Here is a 19,832-nt window from a genome sequence, read left to right as displayed (position 1 = left end):
TTGTTTTTTGATATGAAGCAAAATTAAAAGTCAAGACCTAAAAATACATGTTAAGACAATACTGTAATTTTTCAATTGTTTTTAGAAGTTCTTAAAATCGTTTTAAGTATATCATTACATGTATATTATTATTGTCTTTGTATAATTATTAATTTGAATATGTAACTTAATACATTACTATTTATACACGTAAATATGTTAAACTTTGCTCTGCAAACTTAGCTATAGAGATAAATAAAATGTTAATAACTTTAAATTTACGTTTAGCTTAAAATTTTTATCAATTTTAACCCTGCCTTGGATAAAAAAAGAAGTTTGGCACTCTCTTTTTCCATGTATAAAGGATAGATAGAGAGAGAGTACATAAATAGATATAGAGTATAACTGTGTCATTAAAATTTCATGAGGGGTTCAATTAGCAAAAAAAATCTAAAAGGGCTCAGGGGTCAGGGGAAAGGGGGCAATAATTAAATAAAACGGTTGAGAAGCACTGCTCTAAACCCATTTGGAGAATGTAAAATGAAAACCAGAAAACAAAAGTAGGAAGTAAGAGGAGATTCAGAAAATGGTACTCATGTGTTCCCATTTAGGAGGTGCGCACAAGGGAAGATGTTCAGAGAACCTAGAGCCACGGGTCACAGGCCCACCCCAGCCAGGCCAACAGCATCTGCAAGATCCCCAATGGCGCTGCCCTGTTCCTTCTTGGTGGCCCTGGTGGCGCTGGGCTGCAACTCCGTCTGCTCTCTGGGCTGTGACCTGCCTCAGACCCACGGCCTGCTGAACAGGAGGGCCTTGACGCTCCTGGGACAAATGAGGAGACTCCCTGCCAGCTCCTGCCAGAAGGACAGAAATGACTTCGCCTTCCCCCAGGACGTGTTTGGTGGAGACCAGTCCCACAAGGCCCAAGCCCTCTCTGTGGTGCACGTGACGAACCAGAAGATCTTCCACTTCTTCTGCACAGAGGCGTCCTCGTCTGCTGCTTGGAACACCACCCTCCTGGAGGAATTCTGCACGGGACTTGATCGGCAGCTGACCCGCCTGGAAGCCTGTGTCGTGCAGGAGGCGGGGGAGGGAGAGGCTCCCCTCACGAACGAGGACTCCATCCTGAGGAACTACTTCCAAAGACTCTCCCTCTACCTGCAAGAGAAGAAATACAGCCCTTGTGCCTGGGAGATCGTCAGAGCAGAAATCATGAGATCCTTGTATTATTCATCAACAGCCTTGCAGAAAAGATTAAGGAGCGAGAAATGAGACCTGTTCAACATGGAAATGATTCTCCCTGACTAATCGTATCACACTATCCACGTGTTCTGCCATGTCAAAGACTCTCATTTCTCCATTCTGCTGTGACATGAATGGCATCAATCTGTCCATAGTTTCAGGAGTATTAAGTACATCATGTCAACTCTACAAGCACTAGTCACTTTCCGATGACCTTGCTGATCTATTTATGTATCTATTTCACAATTTATTTATTTACTTAACTATTTACAAGATTTAAATTATATTTGAATAATATTAAGTGTACTTTCACTTTGTGGTTAAGAGAAAAAATATATTCTTTATATTTATTCAATTTATTCTTTTCTTTATTAAATATTTTCTATAGAAAAATTCTTGTCTTTCTTTATTATTTTTTTTTAACGTTTATTTATTTTTGAGACAGAGAGAGATAGAGCATGAAATGGGGGAGGGTCAGAGAGAGGGAGACACAGAATCCGAAACAGGCTCCAGGCTCTGAGCTGTCAGCACAGAGCCCGACGTGGGGCTCGAACTCACAGACCGCGAGATCGTGACCTGAGCCGAAGTCGGCCCCTCAACCGACTGAGCCACCCAGGCGCCCCTGTTTATTATTTAAAAAGAAACAACTCTGATGAAAGAATGGATTGTGCAATTCACTTACTCATTAGTTATTCACGTTATACATTAAAAATAGACTTTCTCTAAGCCAGTCTGTATGCGGCTGTCAGGATGGGGTGGACATAACAAATCCAGTTCTGCTTTTGCACCAGTGATTTTTGTGGAGAAAGCAACCTAAAGACAATAATCACACTGAATTTACATCAGTTATATTAAACGGTATAATGAGGAGAAGGGGAAAAATGGAGTTCTCTCAGCAGAATCTGCAGGAAAGCATGCCAGGAAACAGAAACCAAAGCCGTAGATATCTCCTATAATTGACTGGTGGACTTCCAAGTGCGAATATTCTTTGGAAAATGGATATTTGAGTCTGCAATTTACAAGCAACTCCATTAACTGAAAGCCTTAAAACAGAAGCGGTCACACGGGAAGAGGAGAGCATGAGCAAAGAACTTCAGATCGATTCCTCGAAACTTCAGATGGTAAAGGGAGAAAAGAGCCACAACAGAAACAGAGACAGAATGGCCATGAGGTAGTAGGGTAAAAGAGAATATCGGTAAAAGTCTATTTCAAGGACTGAAATGGCTTCAAAGAATTGCATCATTGTAAAATGTGGAGGTAAAGTGCCCGCCGCACTGGGATGAAGGGGGCATTGAAGCTTTGGTGAGAGCTGGTTTGGAAGAAGTCACAGAAACCATATTGGAGGGTGGGAGGGAATGCGTGAATAAGAGAAGAGAAGTTCAGGTATAAGGAGCAAATAGTTGTGAGAGATGTGCCTGCTGAAATGCAACAGGAGAATAGAATGGGGATTGGGAATTACGTGAAGGTTTTTTTTTTTTTTTTTTTTCATGCAGAGTTCTCCGTTTTGCGCTATGTGTGTCTCTGGACAGATACATGGACAGGATGTATTGGCAAATCATGTTCATATGCTTAATGTTGTGCTTATTTTAAAGCATGGCACCTTTCATTCCTTACCGTGATAATCTATTATCATTTTGATGCGTACTATGCGGAAGGTCAGGAAGCTGTTCTGTGGACGGAAACCATCCAGTATGTGGGGAAGCAGATGGAACTGACCTTAGCGAGGGCTGGGTGGAATTCGCAAGCAGGCACCACAGTGAGCAGGTGGAAGGTGGTAGCAGAAGCCAAGGGCTCCCGCTGGCTTCCCCTCACCTGGGAGCCACCCTAGTGTTTCCACGGCCGTCACGGTCAGATTTGCCTTTGATTTCCTGGTGCCTCGGTGCATCCCAATGCCGTGACAGCTTTCTAGGAAAGCTGAGTGGAGAAAGAAAAAGATGCTGTATCAAAACTGATGGGAAATAATGGTAGGGGCCCTTCCTGTTTGCATTCTTGTTTCCCTCTTTTGGTACTGACCTCAAGATGAAGTAGAAAGGAACTCAGAAGAGAAGTCCACCCGTGCCTATAAAATTACTAAATTAAAAAGAACATATACAATTAAAAAAACTCCAAGCTAGTAAAGAAAGGGGTTAGTTTCTCTAGTATGTGGCCTCCCTGCCCCACATCTTGGCTGTGAGATGGATCACGATGAACCAAATAGCTCAGGAGAAAAGAACTGACTCACTAACCCAGGAACCCTTATTAGTTACTTCAGTGCAAGCCTCCAGCGGCAGGAAAATCAACACTGAGTCCCTTGCGGCCTCAGAAACTGAGAGCATGAGAAGGACTCCACAGGTTAATAGACTGACATCCACATAAAAATCAACATTTAGCAAAATAAAATTCCTGTTGCTATTTATGGTTACAAAAAAAAAAAAAAGGATAGTTTACCCACACCAGTGCCCCCTACACACATGAAGTGCAGAACGTTTGTGTCCCCTGGAAGCTATGGAAAAATCTGACTCTTGAGCACCTGACAGAAAGAGAAGGAATTGGTCACAGAAACAAGCTTGGGTCGTGGACAGTTGATTATTTGGGGGACAAAAGCAGCCACCCTCCAATAAAATTTTGCTCAAAGCTGGAACTATGATGAGCTGACTCCTGGCGGCCAGTTACAGAGAAAGAGAGAGTGAGCGAGGGGAGCCAGGTGTCACACACAGGGCTATGGGCACGCTGACCCAAAGGGACCAGGCACCTTGACTGATGCGCAAAAAATAAAAATCACAACAACAGAGCTCAGGCTCGGAGGTAAAAGTATGTCCTGAGCAAGGAGAACAACACCTACCTACTTTTGATCGTAACACAAAAGATTTCCGTCATTTGAGAGCTTTGGATCCCTTTACGCTGAAACATTTGAAGTACTGGGGCAAATTAAACTTCAATGAAATAGTGAAATGAATAATTCATAGGGTTAATGTTTCCTAATCTAATCTACTCTAATCTAAGGCTTACATAAAGAAAGGAAACAAACTTAAGAAGAATAAAACGTATACAGGAACATTCAGAAAATGAAAACGGTTTTGTATTAAAAGACACGTGAGAAAGAACTTGAGAGGAACTAGGGCCCAAGACGCCCCCCTTGCTCGTCACCCAGGCCACCAGACCCCTCAGGTGCCCAGCGCGCACCCCCTCTGCAGGCCTCCTGCTGGATCCCTGTGGCCGCATCTCCTTTCTGGGCTCTGACCTGCCTCCCGGCCATGGGCGGCTTCATAGGAAGACCTACTGCTTCTGACACAGATCAGGAGGACGTCCCAGTTCTCCTGACTGAGGGGCATCTCCCCCGGGGAGAGGGTGGGTGGCTGCCGGTTGCAGGAGGCCCAGGCCACCTCTGTCCCCAGAAGCTGCTCCGGCAGACCTTCCAAGTTCCTCACAAAGTGCCATCTGCTGCCTGGAACCCGATCCTGCTGGACAAACTGCACGGGGCTCCAGGGACAGCCGGAACCCGGGACACCTGCCTCAAATGCACACACCCGGACACTCCTGCAAGAACCTTTCACTAGAGGACAAAAGTTCCATCCGGGGACTTCATCTCAGTCTCAAGAGAAGCAATGGAGTGATTGTGCCTCTAGAAAGATGCCGGAGTGCAAATCACGTGATCGTTGTCTGCATATTCAAATTTGTAACAATTAGTAAGGAGGAAGGAAGGAGACCCCAAAATGATTCTCTTTAATACATGAAGTCACATTCCCAGGTATTTAGTCATTTCACTGACTTTATTTCTGCTTTCGTCTTAGAATGTATCGAGTTAAATTGTTCAAAAGTGTGCTCCAATGTTCTTCTTCAGTGATTATCTCTCGGGCCTCTTTCCCTGGGAGACACTGTACCTCTAACGATGTGACATACGTATTCATGTATTGGCGGACGTTCTGGTTCCCATCCAACATGTAATCAGCTGGGCTGGTCGTCAGCCTTGACCTTCCATCAACTACAACACAAGTGCCAAACAAACTGAAAAGCAACAACTCTTCTTAGATCCATCAGAGAATTGGGGTCGAGGTGCCAGCTGCCGCCCTTAGCTCTGCAGAAAGAGGGGGATGCAGACAGAGACCCTGGATGACTGGGAGCAGAAATGCAAGAGTTTAAAGCACAGCTGAAGCTCGTATTGGTAGAAACACTGAAGCTGAAATGGAAGAATTACTGGCAGGTCCATATGGATGAGCTTGAGATCGAAAAACTGCAAGGTATCCTGTCTTTGGGGGCCACACGCTTTTGTGAGTGTTACCTCGGGAGAAACCTTCACCAGGTTCTCACTGTGAAGATGAGAAAACAAACTCCTGGTGCTTCCAGCAGAGGAAAGGAAAGAGAAATCACTGGCTGGGAATCCTCTCGGTCTTCTGTTCCCCTCAACAAAGGCCTGCTCTGCAGGGAAATGATTTTCCTAGAGCCTCCCCCTGCCCCCACCGGGGGAAGGGAAGTCCAGCCCTCTCTCCTCTTCCACTCGGGGGACAGGAAAGACACAACTGCAAGCCCCTCTAACTTTCCTGTGTCCCTTAGCAGGGTGGTCACGTTAGAACATTTAGAAGCGCTTAGCGGAGTATTTTCCACTGAATGAAGGCTTACCATCATGTTCTTATTTATTCATAGAGGTCTGTAAGAGCATAAGTAACTTCTCCTAGCCCTCTCTCTGTAACTGACTGCAAAATGCTGAGAGTCTAAAAAAACAGAATTGGGAACAAGTGGCTCATCAATGTAATTATATACATACTAATATACTATGCACACATAGATACTATGTATATACACGTGCACTATGTATTCTGACACTAGCACGTTCCCCTTTCCTCCCGCTTCCCCAGATCTCATTCTTCACGTGCATCTCACAGTGTTTCCTTCTGCCCCAGTGTAGAAACCCCCAGCGAGCTCTGCTCTCCTCAGTCTCTCCTCCTGAACCTGCCCTGCCCATTCACACAGCTGCTTCCTTTTCCGCTGTGGTTTCCGGCCAAGTACAAAAGTCACTAACTGAAATCAAGAGTTGTGTGAAAGTTCTAGGTTTTTGGAACCTCTCATAGGAGAGTTCTTGTTCTCTTCTTTTTCTTCTCGTGACTAGTTTTGGCCATGAGGGAATGTTCCTCCTGCAATGATGTCACTAGCTGTAGGGAAAAAGGAAAGGGAAAGCAGGATCATTTTAGCCAGGGGTCTGTTAAAATATTTACAAAGGAAGAGTGCCACCTACTGGCCAAGATGGACAAAGATAGTGACCGGGTCTGGAGACCTGGCTTGTGGTCTACAGAAGTCTGTTCCCAGGCAGGAATATTTTCTACAGAGAAAAATGGCTCTTTCCTGGAAAGAACTGACTCCAATAACATAATAAGCCAATTTCCTTACCTGGGATATAGTTTTGAAAAAACACAAGTGTTCTCTTTTTTTTTTTTTTTTTTTTTTTTTTTTGAGAGAGAGAGTGAGCACATAAGGGAGGGGCAGAGAGAGACTGGGGACAGAGGATCTGAAGCAGGCTCTGTGCTGACAGCAGAGAGTCTGATGTGGGGCTTGAACTCATGAATCGTGAGATCATGACCTGAGCTGAAGTCAGATGATCAACCAACTGAGCCCCCAAGAGCCGTTAGCTTCACAGCAAAATTGAGTGCAAGATATCGAGACTTCACATACTCCCCGGTTCTGTATATGAATAGTCTCCCCCATTATCAGCATTGCCACACCAGGTGGGATAGTTGTTACAATTGCTTCCAAGGGTATAACAGTAAGTTCCTAGGGTTGTGAACCAGCCTGAAATATTGCCGTGGTCTGTGGCACTCCAAAGCTCAACATTGGGCCAGTCTAACAAAACATTATTCCTTAATATTTATTTTCTCTCATTGGATTTTCTTGGGTATCATACGAGAAGCACGGACATTGGATTTGTGGAATATACACAAAACATCTGCACGATCAGTGTGACAACCTGGGGCTAACCCGTCTCTGTGACTGGAGGAGTTTCTCTCCATTGTTTCTTGGATCTCAAAGTCATTCTGGGATGGGTGGCCTTTGCTCACTTGTGAGCTGCTATTGGCTGTCTTGTGCATGTTGCTTTTGTCTGAGCCTCGATGTGATGTGGGCTTTGGGAATTAAATACAAATATATTATATTTTATGATTTAATTCTACAAAACTCATTCAACACATCAGCAATTATCTAGTTGGAAACAGAAAAATATTGTGACAATATCTTCAAGAGTATGTAGCAGCAGGTTAAGTTAGAAATTATTTTGTTAGGGCGCCTGGGTGGCTCAGTCGGTTAAGCGTCTGACTCTTCATCTCGGCTTAGGTCATGATCTCATGGTTTATGAGTTTGAGTCCCATGTCGGGCTCTGTGCTGATGGCGTGGAGCCTGCTTTGGATTTTGTCTCTCCTTCTCTCTGCCCCTCTTCTGCTTGTGCTCTCCCAAATAAATAAATAAACTGAAAAAAATTATTTTGTCATGAGGCAACATTAACATTCAGTACACTGAAAATAAATCAGGGAATAATTTAAGTGAATAATTAAAATTTTTTGTTGCTTTTAGCAATTTGGAATTATTTTAAATATTTAAGTACATTGAAATAGGTATGTCTTTATAGAAATTTTAATTTACTTATGTACTTTATATAAAATCTATATAAGTAAATAAGTTATAAGTCACAAATTAAATTTAGGTCTGGAATAGAATAGAGACTCCAGAATTGGACCCACAAATGTATGGCCAGCTAATCTTTGACAAAGCAGGAAAGAATATCCAATGGAAAAAAGACAGTCTCCTTAACAAATGGTGCTGGGAGAACTGGACAGCAACATGCAGCAGGTTGAAACTAGACCACTTTCTCACACCATTCACAAAAATAAGCTCAAAATGGATGAAAGACCTGAATGTGAGACAGGAAACTATCAAAACCCTAGAGGAGAAAGCAGGGAAAAAACCTCTCTGACCTCAGCCACAGCAACTTCTTACTTGACACATCCCCAAAGGCAAGAGAATTAAAAGCAAAAAATGAACTATTGGGACCTCATGAAGAGAAAAACCTTCAGCACTGCAAAGGAAACAATCACCAAAACTAAAAGGCAACCAAGGAATGGGAAAAGATTTTTGCAAATGACATATCGGACAAAGGGCTAGTATCCAAAATCTATAACGAACTCACCAAACTCCACACCCAAAAAACAAATAATCCAGTGAAGAAATGGGCAGAAACATGAATAGACACTTCTCTAAGGAAGACATCCTGATGGCCAACAGGCACATGAAAAGATGCTCAGCGTTGCTCCTCATCAGGGAAATACAAATCAAAACCACACTGAGATATCACCTCACACCAGCAGAGTGGCTAAAATGAACAAACCAGGAGCCTATAGATGCTGGCGAGGATGTGGAGAAACGGGAACCCTCTTACACTGTTGGTGGGAATGCAAAGTGGTGCAGCCACTCTGGAAAACAGTGTGGAGGTTCCTCAAAAAATTAAAAATAGACCTACCCTATGACCCAGCAATAGCACTGCCAAGAATTTACCCAAGGGATACAGGAGTACTGATGCATAGGGGCACTTGTACCCCAATGTTTATAGCAGCACTTTCAACAGTAGCCAGATTATGGAAAGAGCCTAAATGTCCATCAACTGATGAATGGATAAAGTTTTGGTTTATATACACAATGGAATACTACTTGGCAATGAGAAAGAATGAAATCTGGCCATTTGTAGCAACGTGGATGGAACTGGAGAGTATTATGCTAAGTGAAATAAGTCATACAGAGAAAGACAGATATCATGTGTTTTCACTCTTATGGGATCATGAGAAACTTAACAGAAGACCATGGGGGAGGGGAAGGGGAAAAAAAAGTTAGAGAGGGAGGGAGGCAAATCATAAGAGACTCTTAAAAACTGAGAATAAACTGTGGGTTGATGGGGGGTGGGAGGGAGGGAAGGGTGGGTGATGGGTATCGAGGAGGGCACCAATTGGGATGAGCATTGGGTGTTGTATGGAAACCAATTTGACAATAAATTTCATATTAAAAAATAAATAAATAAATAAATAAATAAGCAAACATTTAAAAAATCAAATTTAGGTCCATACTTAAGCATCAATGGCTTTAAATTTTGACTTTTAAAAATTTTTAGTAATTCTTAACCCTGCATTGGATAAATAGAGTAAACTTTATATTTCCTTTTTTATATTTTATGGATAAAGTACAGTTAAATATACAGTACATAATTACACATAATGTGTATCTGTGTTATTAAATTTTCTTAGAAGGTTCAGTTAGATAAATAGGTACAAAACTCTGGAGGCAAGAGGTAATGATGAAAAAAAAAAGGTTGTGGAACCCATGCTCTAAACCCAAGTAGAAGGTGCATAAAAGAAAGCAAAAACAGAAGTAGAAAGTAAGGACAACGTTCAGAAAGTGAAAACTACTATGTTCCCTACTTAAGCCACACGCACAAGGGAAGATGTTCAGAGAACCTAGAGCCACGGGTCACAGAGTCGCCCACCCCAGCCAGGCCAACAGCATCTGCAAGATCCCCAATGGCGCTGCCCTCTTCCTTCTTGGTGGCCCTGGTGGCGCTGGGCTGCAACTCCGTCTGCTCTCTGGGCTGTGACCTGCCTCAGACCCACGGCCTGCTGAACAAGAGGGCCTTGACGCTCCTGGGACAAATGAGGAGACTCCCTGCCAGCTCCTGCCAGAAGGACAGAAATGATTTCGCCTTCCCCCAGGACGTGTTTGGTGGAGACCAGTCCCACAGGGCCCAAGCCCTCTCTGTGGTGCACGTGACGAACCAGAAGATCTTCCACTTCTTCTGCACAGAGGCGTCCTCGTCTGCTGCTTGGAACACCACCCTCCTGGAGGAATTCTGCACGGGACTTGATCGGCAGCTGACCCGCCTGGAAGCCTGTGTCATGCAGGAGGCGGGGGAGGGAGAGGATCCCCTCACGAACGAGGACTCCATCCTGAGGAACTACTTCCAAAGACTCTCCCTCTACCTGCAAGAGAAGAAATACAGCCCTTGTGCCTGGGAGATCGTCAGAGCAGAAATCATGAGATCCTTGTATTATTCATCAACAGCCTTGCAGAAAAGATTAAGGAGCGAGAAATGAGACCTGTTCAACATGGAAATGATTCTCACTGACTCATCACACCACACTTTCCACCTGTCCTGCCATGTCAAAGACTCTCATTTCTCCATTCTGCTGTGACATGAATGGAATCAATTTGTCCAATGTTTTCAGGAGTATTAAATGACATCATGTCAACTCTACAAGCACTAGCCACTTATCAATGACCATGCTGATGTCTATTTATCTATTTATCTATTTAACTATTTGTAAGATCAAATTTTTTCATATAATATGTGCACATTTACATTGTGATAATATAATAAAATGTATTGTTTATATTTTGTCAATTTAGTGTTTGTTTTTTGTTTATTCAATTTTACTATAGGAAGTGTGTTTAAAAAGAAATCCAGGCCTAATTTTGTAACTTGATTTAAAAATGGATGGCAAAGGGTGTCTGGGTGGCTCAGTCAGTTGAGCGTCCAACTTTGGCTCAGGTCATGATCTCGCGGTTTGTGAGTTTGAGTCCTGTGTCGGGCTCTGTGCTGATAGCTGGGAGCCTGGAGCCTGCTTCAGAATCTGTGTCTCTCTCTCTCTCTCCCCTCCTCCACTCACACTCTGTCTCTCTCTCCTTCAAAAAAAAAAAATAAACATTAAAAAAAACGGATGGCAAAATGCATTTACCTATTATATTATGTTAACATCAGAAGTAGCAACTGACTTCCTATAAGACAAGTTGTACTTTGCCCCGAGGATATAGGACCTAACAAATACAGTTTCTTTTTTTTTGTTTTAATTTTTTTTAACATTTATTTATTTTGGAGAGTCAGAGACAGAGCACAAGTCTGGGAGGGGCAGAGAGAGGAGATACGGAATCCGTAGCAGGCTCCAGGCTCCGAGCTGTCAGCACAGAGCCCGACGTGGGGCTAAAATTCGCAAACTGTGAGATCATGACCTGAGCCAAAGTCGGACGCTTAAGGGACTGAGCCACCAAGGCGTCCCACAGATAGAGTTTCTAATGTCTTTATCTTTCATTTTTCTAGGGATAGATCTAAAAACAATAACCAGGAGCACCTGGGTCGCTCAGTCAGTTAAACATCTGACTCTTGATTTGGGCTCAGGTCATGATCTCACGGTTTGTGAGATGAAACCCCGTGTCGGGCTCTGGGCTGGAAGCATGGAGCCTGCTTGGGATCCTTTGTCTCCCTCTCTCTGTGCCCCTCCCCTGCTCATGCTTTCTCTCTCTCTCTCAAAATAAATAAATAAACATTAAAAATAATAAAAACAATAATCATACTTAATGTTATAATGAAGAAGGCAAATAAGTGAATTCTCTCACCTGGTGCTAGAACGAAGTATGTCAAGAAATAAAAATAAAAGCTGCCCATCTCTACAGTTGACTGGGAGACATCAGAGTGCAAATTACCATTGTTAGAGGACAAGTGAGCTTGCATTTTACAAGTAACGCCATGCCTAGCGGTCCATATGTGACAATGGGAAGCCAGAAACAGAGGTGGACATGGGGGGAGACAGTGTAGTGTGAGAAAAAGACATAAACTGGATTCTAAGGATCCTCAAGCATTCAAGGGAGGAGAGAGAAGAGACACAAAGGATACACAAGTATACTGACCATTCAGTAGAAGGATAACAAGAGAGGATGGTGAGGAGCGTATTTGAGGAAACACATTATGCTTAGAAGAGTGTCAGTGGATTCATGGACGATGTGGATTTAATTGCCTGCTACGTCAGAAAAATAGATACCATCGGTGACCTTCATGAGAGCTGGCTTGGTGGAATTAATAAGCAGAAACCACACCGGAGTGGATGGAAGCCTTAATAAGAGAAGTTAGTGCCTCTGAAGTGGAGAAGACAGCGTGGGATCTGGAAAATGTTGTGGGGTAGTTTTTCTGTGCGTCATTGTGCCTTTTATGCCATATGGTTTCCTCTGGGTGATTTCATGAAATCGATGCACTGGCATGTTAATGTGTTTAATATTGCATTTATTTTGATTCATGATTTACTTAATTACTTTCAATGGTTTATCCTTAGTTATTACTACCTTGTATATCAGCAAGGCTCTTATGTTACTCACCGGTAATTTTCCCTAATTTTGTAACTACCACAATCATTGGTGGATCCCAAAATAGCAAAATTATTATGGACATAAAGACAGACAGATTTTCTTAAAATGAAAGTGGGAAGCTGGGTCAGGCATTCTCTTTGTTAATGCTTAAGGCAAAGAAAAATTTAGTTAAAATCAGCTGAAAATACAACACGAAGAAGGAAAATCCATAGAGCACAAGAGCGTCGTATATAATTCAGGCGTAATTATAGTGGAATATTATGGGGGCGCCTGGGTGGCTCAGTTGGTTAAGAGTCTGACTTCAGCTCAGGTCATGATCTCGCGGTGTGTGAGTTCGAGCCTCACGTTGGGCTCTGTGCTGACAGCTCAGAGCCTGGAACCTGCTTCGGATTCTGTGTCTCCCTCCCTCTCTCTTCCCCTCCCCTGTTCACACTCTGTCTCTCTTTCTCTCTCAAAAATAAATAAACATTAAAAAAAACCTTATGATAGTAGAATATTATGCATGAAGTCATGCACATGAAAGGCACCGAGCATTGCATCTTCTTGAGAGTAATGACTAAAAACATGGCCTGTATTTTCCTAGTTTTCTTCAGACAGCTATATATGAGAATAGTGTTTGTCTCTTTCTACACAATTCTTAGCAAGCTTTCCTGTCCTTCCTTGCACTAACTGACCTTCAAAGGAGGCAGCCTAAAAAACCAGAATTCTATCGTGAATTCTAGAGATGGCTGACTGATTCATTCCTCATTTCGAAAAAGTGTCGTATTTATATTCAGTGATGAAACGGTGGCTTGTGTTAATATCTGAGCGTCGAGAATAAACATCTAGGTGGAAGTTCAGAAGAACATGATGTTTCTTTAATATTCTGGCACCTGCCCCTCCCCCAGCATTCCAGGACACTTTCCCCTGCCCTATGGGTTTCCTCCCTGTCCCAGAGGGAAGTTCCCACACACCGTGGTCGCTCACTCCCTTGACCTGTCAGCCTATTTCTGTTCCGTTGGGGTCTCAGCTTAAAGTTTCCCTTAAGAGCAGCACATCACAAGTAGAAAGCAAAAACCAAATGAAACGTCTAGGTTTTGCAGAAACACCTGCAAGAGAGACTTTCTTTTAATTTCCATTGAATGTGATGTAATAGCAACTGAGGCTAAAAGGAAACAGAAAGCGGGATCCCGTTGAAGGGTGGGAGAACGAAGCTCCTTTCAGGGAAGACCGCCCCCTGGTGGCCATGTGCTACTGGGGCAGCGACCAAAACTGGGGGAAGGGTTTGGGATGCATGCAGAAATTCGACTTCTTCCTGAAATTGTCCCTTGAAGCTACGACTTAAAGGACTCAAATATTCAAAATATTAAATATTCAAAAGTTTTGGAGAACTTAGCTGCAGGGCCAGAGGCGCTGGCCAGGGGATTGAGCCCCACCTGCCAACTTTCCATCCCCAGGCACTTCTGCTAACCTGACAGGGGACACGGAGGAGGCAGGGCCTGTTGCCAGGTGCCCACTGATGGGCTTGGCAAGATCACTTGCAGCAGCAGCGGAAGCAGCCAACGTTCTCCAGCTTCAGAAGTCAGAGTGTGCATCGGGCCATAGCTCCACCCTCTGCCGGCTGATTGCTGGGCTGCGGAGGTCAAGGCCCCCAGATGCCCAGTCCAGCACAGAAACACAAAACTCGGGAACCCTGCCCACACATCTACACCCAGGTGCTCATCCGTGCCTGTGTTTGGGCATGACTCCGTTCTGATTACAGGTGCAGGAGGCTCGTTTCTTCAAAAAACCACAGCTGCACATCTGAAAACGTAAAGGTGTCGAAAGTCCGCAGCCACTGGGGAACATGGAAGGAGAAGAGAAATGTAAAAGGGTCCGTGGGATCAGTGACATGTCCTCAGGGGGTGGAACAACACCAAAGGGCAGCATTGAGGCCAGGCTCTCCAGATTCTTCAGTTCTGGACCCTGAGAAGATTCAAGTGGACATTGGGAGCACAGACTTCTCCTGTGTGGACGTGGCCAATAGCAGTGTCCCCAGCAGGGGTGGCAATGACATCACAGCAGCCTGCAGGGTATTGGAAGGGAGGGGGGGCTACTCCAGTGCCAGATGCAAACTTCTGTCTCAACTGGCAGAAAAATAGCCTTATGACTATTTAAAAGGGATTTTGTCAACTTGTCCTTAGAATGTCAAGTCAGTCCATTTAGGTGACTCATACCACAGCCCCTGTTGCCATCCAAAACATAGACAACAACCCTTTGGCACCTGAAGTGGAATTTGGAATCCTTGATCACCCTACCCTCCCTGCCATACTGATTTCATGCCCTAGCCTTTCCTGGTTCTGAATTCCAATGTCCATTTCTATCCTTCATTCCCTTAAGAGGTGCTTCCAGACAAGTCATTATCTCAATTCTCCTTACGGTTTTGACCTTGGATCTTTCCTCCCATCAGGATAATTTATTCCTCCAGATGTATATTCTCTCTAAACCGTTGTATAAACGACTGTGATCCCAACGGGTCCATTGAGAAGACTGAATTCATAATTTCAAAGATCTTAGAATAGTTAGCATCCAATCAACCCCGGTGTTATCATCATAAAACATCATCATCCTTATTATTATGCAGATGAAGAACAGAATCTTTTAGGACCATCCAATTCCCTTTCTCAGGGCAATACTGCCATTGAGTGAGTGGCTTTCTTAACGAGGTAGCGTGCTCGGGCAAGGCAAATATCTGCGATCCTGATCCTTCCACACGGGGTTAGCAGGTGGGGTCTGCTTGCCAGTCTCTTGTGAGCTGGTTGATGCGACCCCTGTCGTCTCTCCTCAGAGCTGATCATATGTGGATTAAGTGAAAGTAAAATCAGGTGGCTGGTCTTGCAGAGCTGAGGGCCATCCATGGATCCAGGAGTTGGTCTTCTCTGAGCCTCTGGCTGACACAGCTCTTTTGCTGATTTGGGGGAACTCAGGGTGGCCTTCGTTCTCTCTGCCAGAACTCCCAGTCCCCGGTTCTGCTGCACCGAATCGTGCTCACTTACATTTTGTCAGCAGAAAGGTCACTTCTTTCACTTTCGTGACATTTGGACTTAACCTTTGTGAGGTGTTTGTTTGTTTGTTTGTTTGTTTTTGCCCATGCAGAACTGTCATGTTTTGCTTTCTAGGAAAGTTGAAATGGGAAACAACACAACTGATGTTCTGAAAATGATAGAGAAAAATGGGGCAGCCCCTTGGCCTTTCTTTAACTTCCCTTTGTATTAACCTCAGGATGATGTAGAACACGACGCAGGAGGAGGAAGACAGACTATGTCACCACTGTGTAAAAACTAAGTTATTAGAATTCTTTTTGTTGTTATCTTCATTTATTTTAAAATGAAAGATCACGAATAAATAAAGGAAAAAAGACATTTCTCTCTGACATAACAGCCTCGGCCTCACCCCCTTCATTCTGAGCATGAGAGGGAGGAACAGACTAAGAAACTAAACAGAAATACCTAGACTGAATGAACACCTGAGAATCGCTAGTTTCTGTGCTGAAAGATTCCACTGAGAGACATCATCAGTGAGTCCCCTGAGCCCAGCTCAGAAGTTTTGAGTCTAACTAGTGTTCAATGATTGAAGTAAAAGATTGAACAATAAAAGCTATGGTGGCAAAATAAAAGTATTTGCTTACTAAAGGTGAAATGATTACAGTTGGGCCACTCCCCTCCTTAGAGGAAACAAACTTTTGCCCTTGGCATCTGAGAGCTGTTGACACTTTGATACCTGCTCAGGAGAGGAGGAGGTCAACACTGAGAGCTAGGGTCCCTCACACAAACACTCCAGGGGTGGAGGGAAGGAATAAGGGGCATTAACTCTTTTGCTGACAAAGAAACCAGCGCCTCCACAGCAGGGGAATTCTAATGTCCTCAGGACAAGGTGAGCCTGCCCTCAGGGAGTGAGTCCAGGAGAGGCTGGGTTGAGGACACTCAGTCACTCCAGAGGAACATGTTAGTAGAGGGGATAACAACCTTGCGAGTGAGGGGTTGCTGAGAAAATAAAATGATCTGGGATTAGAATCTTCACAGCTACATGTCCCAGACCAGAACCGGGCTTCCTGCTGGGGACACTGGCACAGCCTGAGGAGCACTGTAGACGGGTTACAAAATGGCAGAAGGATAGTGTCTGTATTATTAGTCTTGACCCTGAGGCTCCAGTGAAGCATAACTGCATGGACCTGCATCAATTATTTCTAGAATGAAGAGAAACATCCAAGAAACTCATTCACTTATCACCACAAGCCTCTCATGTGAATACAACAGTAATTAAAACCCAGTCCTGGTTCTAAACAGCTTATTTACCATACATCGTCTGGTCAGAACCTAGCAAGATACAAAAACCCATAGGAATGAAGGATCCTGTCTCTGTATGAAGTAAAGAGGGTAAAAACCTCGTCCACGATCAAGGCCAAAGTTTCTTTCTAATACAAAGAGCAATGTTCATATATGAAAACATATATGTGAGCAGGTGTGTGCATGAGTACCTACATGCCTACATCACTCCAGTCTTTAGGACAAAGACGTTTCTCGTTTGGTTGATAAGTGTCCATTGGGATGGACATATCAGAAGTTTATTGGGAAATAAAGCTTCCATTGCCAACGTAGTATTTTAGATTGATGACATCTTCTTACACAATAAGGAGAATGCATAAATGAAAACAAAAAAAAGGAAGTAGAAGTGGCGAGGATGTTCAGAAAATGAAATTGTCCGCGTTCCCTATTTAAGAGCCATGCTTCGAGTTGGTCCTCAGAGAACCTGGGCCCCGAGGTCCCCCAGCCGCCCAGCTCAGCCCTGCCAGCAGCCCCCTCGGCTTCCCCATGGCTCTCCTGCGCCCTCTGCTGACCGCCTTGGCGCTGCTCACCTGCCGCCCTGGAGGCTCTCTGGGCTGTGCCCTGCCTGGGAGCCACGCGCAGGTTAGCAGGGACAACTTGGTGCTCCTGGGCCAGATGCGGAGACTGTCCCCTTTCTTGTGCCTGCGGGCCAGAAAAGACTTCCGCTTCCCCCGGGAGATGCTGGAGGGCGGCCAGCTCCGGGAGGCCCAGGCCGCCGCCGCCGTCCTGCGGGAGCTGCTCCAGCAGACCTTCAACCTGTTGCACACGGAGCGCTCCTCGGCGGCCTGGAGCCCCGCGCCGCTGCACGGACTCCGCTCTGGCCTCCACCGGCAGCTGGAAGCCCTGGACGCCTGCTTGCTGCAGGCCACGGGCGAGGGAGAGCGCGCCCCGGGGATGCACGGCCCTGCCCTGGCCATCAAGAGGTACTTCCAGGACATCCGCGTCTACCTGGAGGACGAGGGATACAGTGACTGCGCCTGGGAAATTGTCAGGCTGGAAATCATGAGAGCCTTGTCCTCCTCGGCGACCTTGCAAGACAGCTTGGCCATCAAGGATGGAGACCTGGGGTCACCTTGAAGTGATTCTCACTGCCTGACGTGCCACATCACCCCTGCACTATGCCTGCTCACTTCAAGAGACTCATTCCTGCTTTAGTAGAGAATTCATTGAATTTAACTCAACAAATATTTTGTGAATAGTATGAAGAAGATGCTTTAAAAAATTCAGCTTCAGGATTGTTAGTCTCTAAGAGATGACTTCTCTGTTGCTTGGTTTCCCTTTTTTAAAAAAGTTATTTATTTATTTATTTATTTATTTATTTATTTATGTATTTATATGTATTCCTTCTTGCATCTATCGTATTTATAGAATTCAGAGGTTATATACAGTGAAATGTTCATCTTTAAGTTGCATTAAAATTTACAAAACATATTTACCTTTCCGTGTTATTAAATTTGCATTTTGCTTTATATGTTACATACTTATCAAAGAGAACTTCTCGAATGTTTGTTCTAAAATCAAAATCCACATCATTGTAAATGATATTGAGGAACAGATGGTAAAATTTATTTACTCATTCATTCCATTCAGAGTATATGTCAAAACGGGAGTATCTAAATGACAAATGTGTAATTGTGGTCAAGGAACTAGAGGTCACCTGGGGTGCCTGGATGGCTCAGTCAGTAGAGCTGCAACTCTTGATCTCAGGGTTGTGAGCTCAAGCTCCACGTTGGGCATGGACCTCACTTTTTAAAAAATGAAAGGGGCGCCTGGCTGGCTTAGTCTGTAAGGCGTGCAACTCTTGATTTCCGGTTTATAAATTGGAGGTGTAGATATTACTTAAAAAGCCAAATTACGGGAAAAGCCTAAATGTCCATCAGCAGATGAATGGATAAAGAAAATGCGGTATATATATATATATACATATATATATATATGTATATATATATGTATATATATATATATGATGGAATACTACTTGACAATGAGAAAGAATGAAGTCATGCCATTTGCACCAACATGGATGGAATTGGAAGGTATTATGCTGAGTGAAATAAGTCACTCAGAGAAGGACAGATATCATGTTTTCACTCATATGTCGATCTTGAGAAACTTAACAGAAGACCATGGGGGAAGGAAAGGGGGAAAATAGTTACAAACAGAAAGGGAGGCAGGCAAACCAAAAGGGACCCTAAATGCAGAGAACATTCTGAGGGTTGATGGGGGTGGGGGTGGGGAAGAGGGGGAAATGGGTGATGGGCATCGAGGAGGGCGCTTGATGGGATGAGCACTGGGTGTTGTATGTAAGTGATGAACCACGGGAATCTACCCCGGAGACCAAGAGCACACTTTACACGCTGTATGTTAGCCAATTTGACAATAAATTATATTTGAAAGAAGTAAAATCTTTTTAAAAAATGAAAAACAAAATCTAGAGGTCAATAAAGCACATACAGTTTCTGCTGTGTTGAAACTCAGCCTTATAGGGAAAGAGACATAAAAAACAGTACTAATGTTTATTTTATTTCAATTATGTTAAAAATTACAAAGGGAAGCCAAGGAAAATGATGTTCTTACACAAGAAGCTTTAGGTACAAAGGATGTTGGCAAGGAAGAGTGATATTAGATATCCTTTCTAAGGCGCCTGGGAGACACGTGAGTGCTGAAGTCTTACCTGCAGTTGGGAATGTGGGTCTGGAATTTACAAAAATGCCATGAGGGAGGTGTCAGTTTGGGATTCCTTACTGAGTATCTGGGAACGAGGCATGGGAATGAATGTGGTCACGTATAAGTAGAATGGACAATGAGTTGTAGTCTTGCAGACCTTCAATGTTTAAAGGTCAGGCAGAGGAGAGTCTGGGAAGGGCATTGAGGCAGAGTGGCCAGTGCAGTTGGAAGGACACATGGGGACAAGACTTGACCATGAAGGGAATACGGGTCAGGGTGGTGCTTTGTAGGGCAGGTGTGGATGAACTGTCCCCATGGACCTGCAAACAGATGGGGCTGGTGGCCTTAGCATGGTTTTGCTTTAGTGGAATTAATGGGGCAGAGGCCAGATAGGAGTAGGTGGAAGAGAAAACACAAGAACGAGAATTAGGGATACCATGTATAGAAATTATCTTTACACGCTTG

The 19,832-nt window shown here is 44.0% G+C and overlaps 3 protein-coding genes across 3 annotated transcripts; all 3 read left to right on the top strand.

Moving 5' to 3' along the window:
* Positions 1-456: 456 nt before the first annotated feature.
* On the top strand, positions 457-1,444 carry LOC106971134 (interferon alpha). The gene has a single exon (XM_015067900.3). It carries the CDS (start codon positions 610-612, stop codon positions 1,249-1,251), a length of 642 nt encoding a protein of 213 aa, XP_014923386.3. The 5' UTR covers positions 457-609; the 3' UTR covers positions 1,252-1,444.
* Positions 1,445-9,593: 8,149 nt separating this feature from the next.
* On the top strand, positions 9,594-10,464 carry LOC106989747 (interferon alpha). Its single transcript, XM_015088220.3, has one exon. It carries the CDS (start codon positions 9,747-9,749, stop codon positions 10,314-10,316), a length of 570 nt encoding a protein of 189 aa, XP_014943706.3. The 5' UTR covers positions 9,594-9,746; the 3' UTR covers positions 10,317-10,464.
* Positions 10,465-17,186: 6,722 nt separating this feature from the next.
* On the top strand, positions 17,187-17,906 carry LOC113593637 (interferon omega-1-like). The gene has a single exon (XM_027039224.2). It carries the CDS (start codon positions 17,187-17,189, stop codon positions 17,775-17,777), a length of 591 nt encoding a protein of 196 aa, XP_026895025.1. The 3' UTR covers positions 17,778-17,906.
* The last annotated feature ends 1,926 nt before the right edge of the window (positions 17,907-19,832 follow it).

The sequence above is a fragment of the Acinonyx jubatus genome, chromosome D4, assembly GCF_027475565.1.
Source record: "Acinonyx jubatus isolate Ajub_Pintada_27869175 chromosome D4, VMU_Ajub_asm_v1.0, whole genome shotgun sequence".
NCBI classification, from domain to species: Eukaryota; Metazoa; Chordata; class Mammalia; order Carnivora; family Felidae; genus Acinonyx; species Acinonyx jubatus.
This window is presented reverse-complemented; position numbering and strand designations above follow the sequence as displayed.

Bases quoted from the DNA above. Each gene is read 5' to 3' on its own strand.
- LOC106971134 (XM_015067900.3), top strand. From the start codon at position 610: ATGTTCAGAGAACCTAGAGCCACGGGTCACAGGCCCACCCCAGCCAGG.
- LOC106989747 (XM_015088220.3), top strand. From the start codon at position 9,747: ATGGCGCTGCCCTCTTCCTTCTTGGTGGCCCTGGTGGCGCTGGGCTGC.
- LOC113593637 (XM_027039224.2), top strand. From the start codon at position 17,187: ATGGCTCTCCTGCGCCCTCTGCTGACCGCCTTGGCGCTGCTCACCTGC.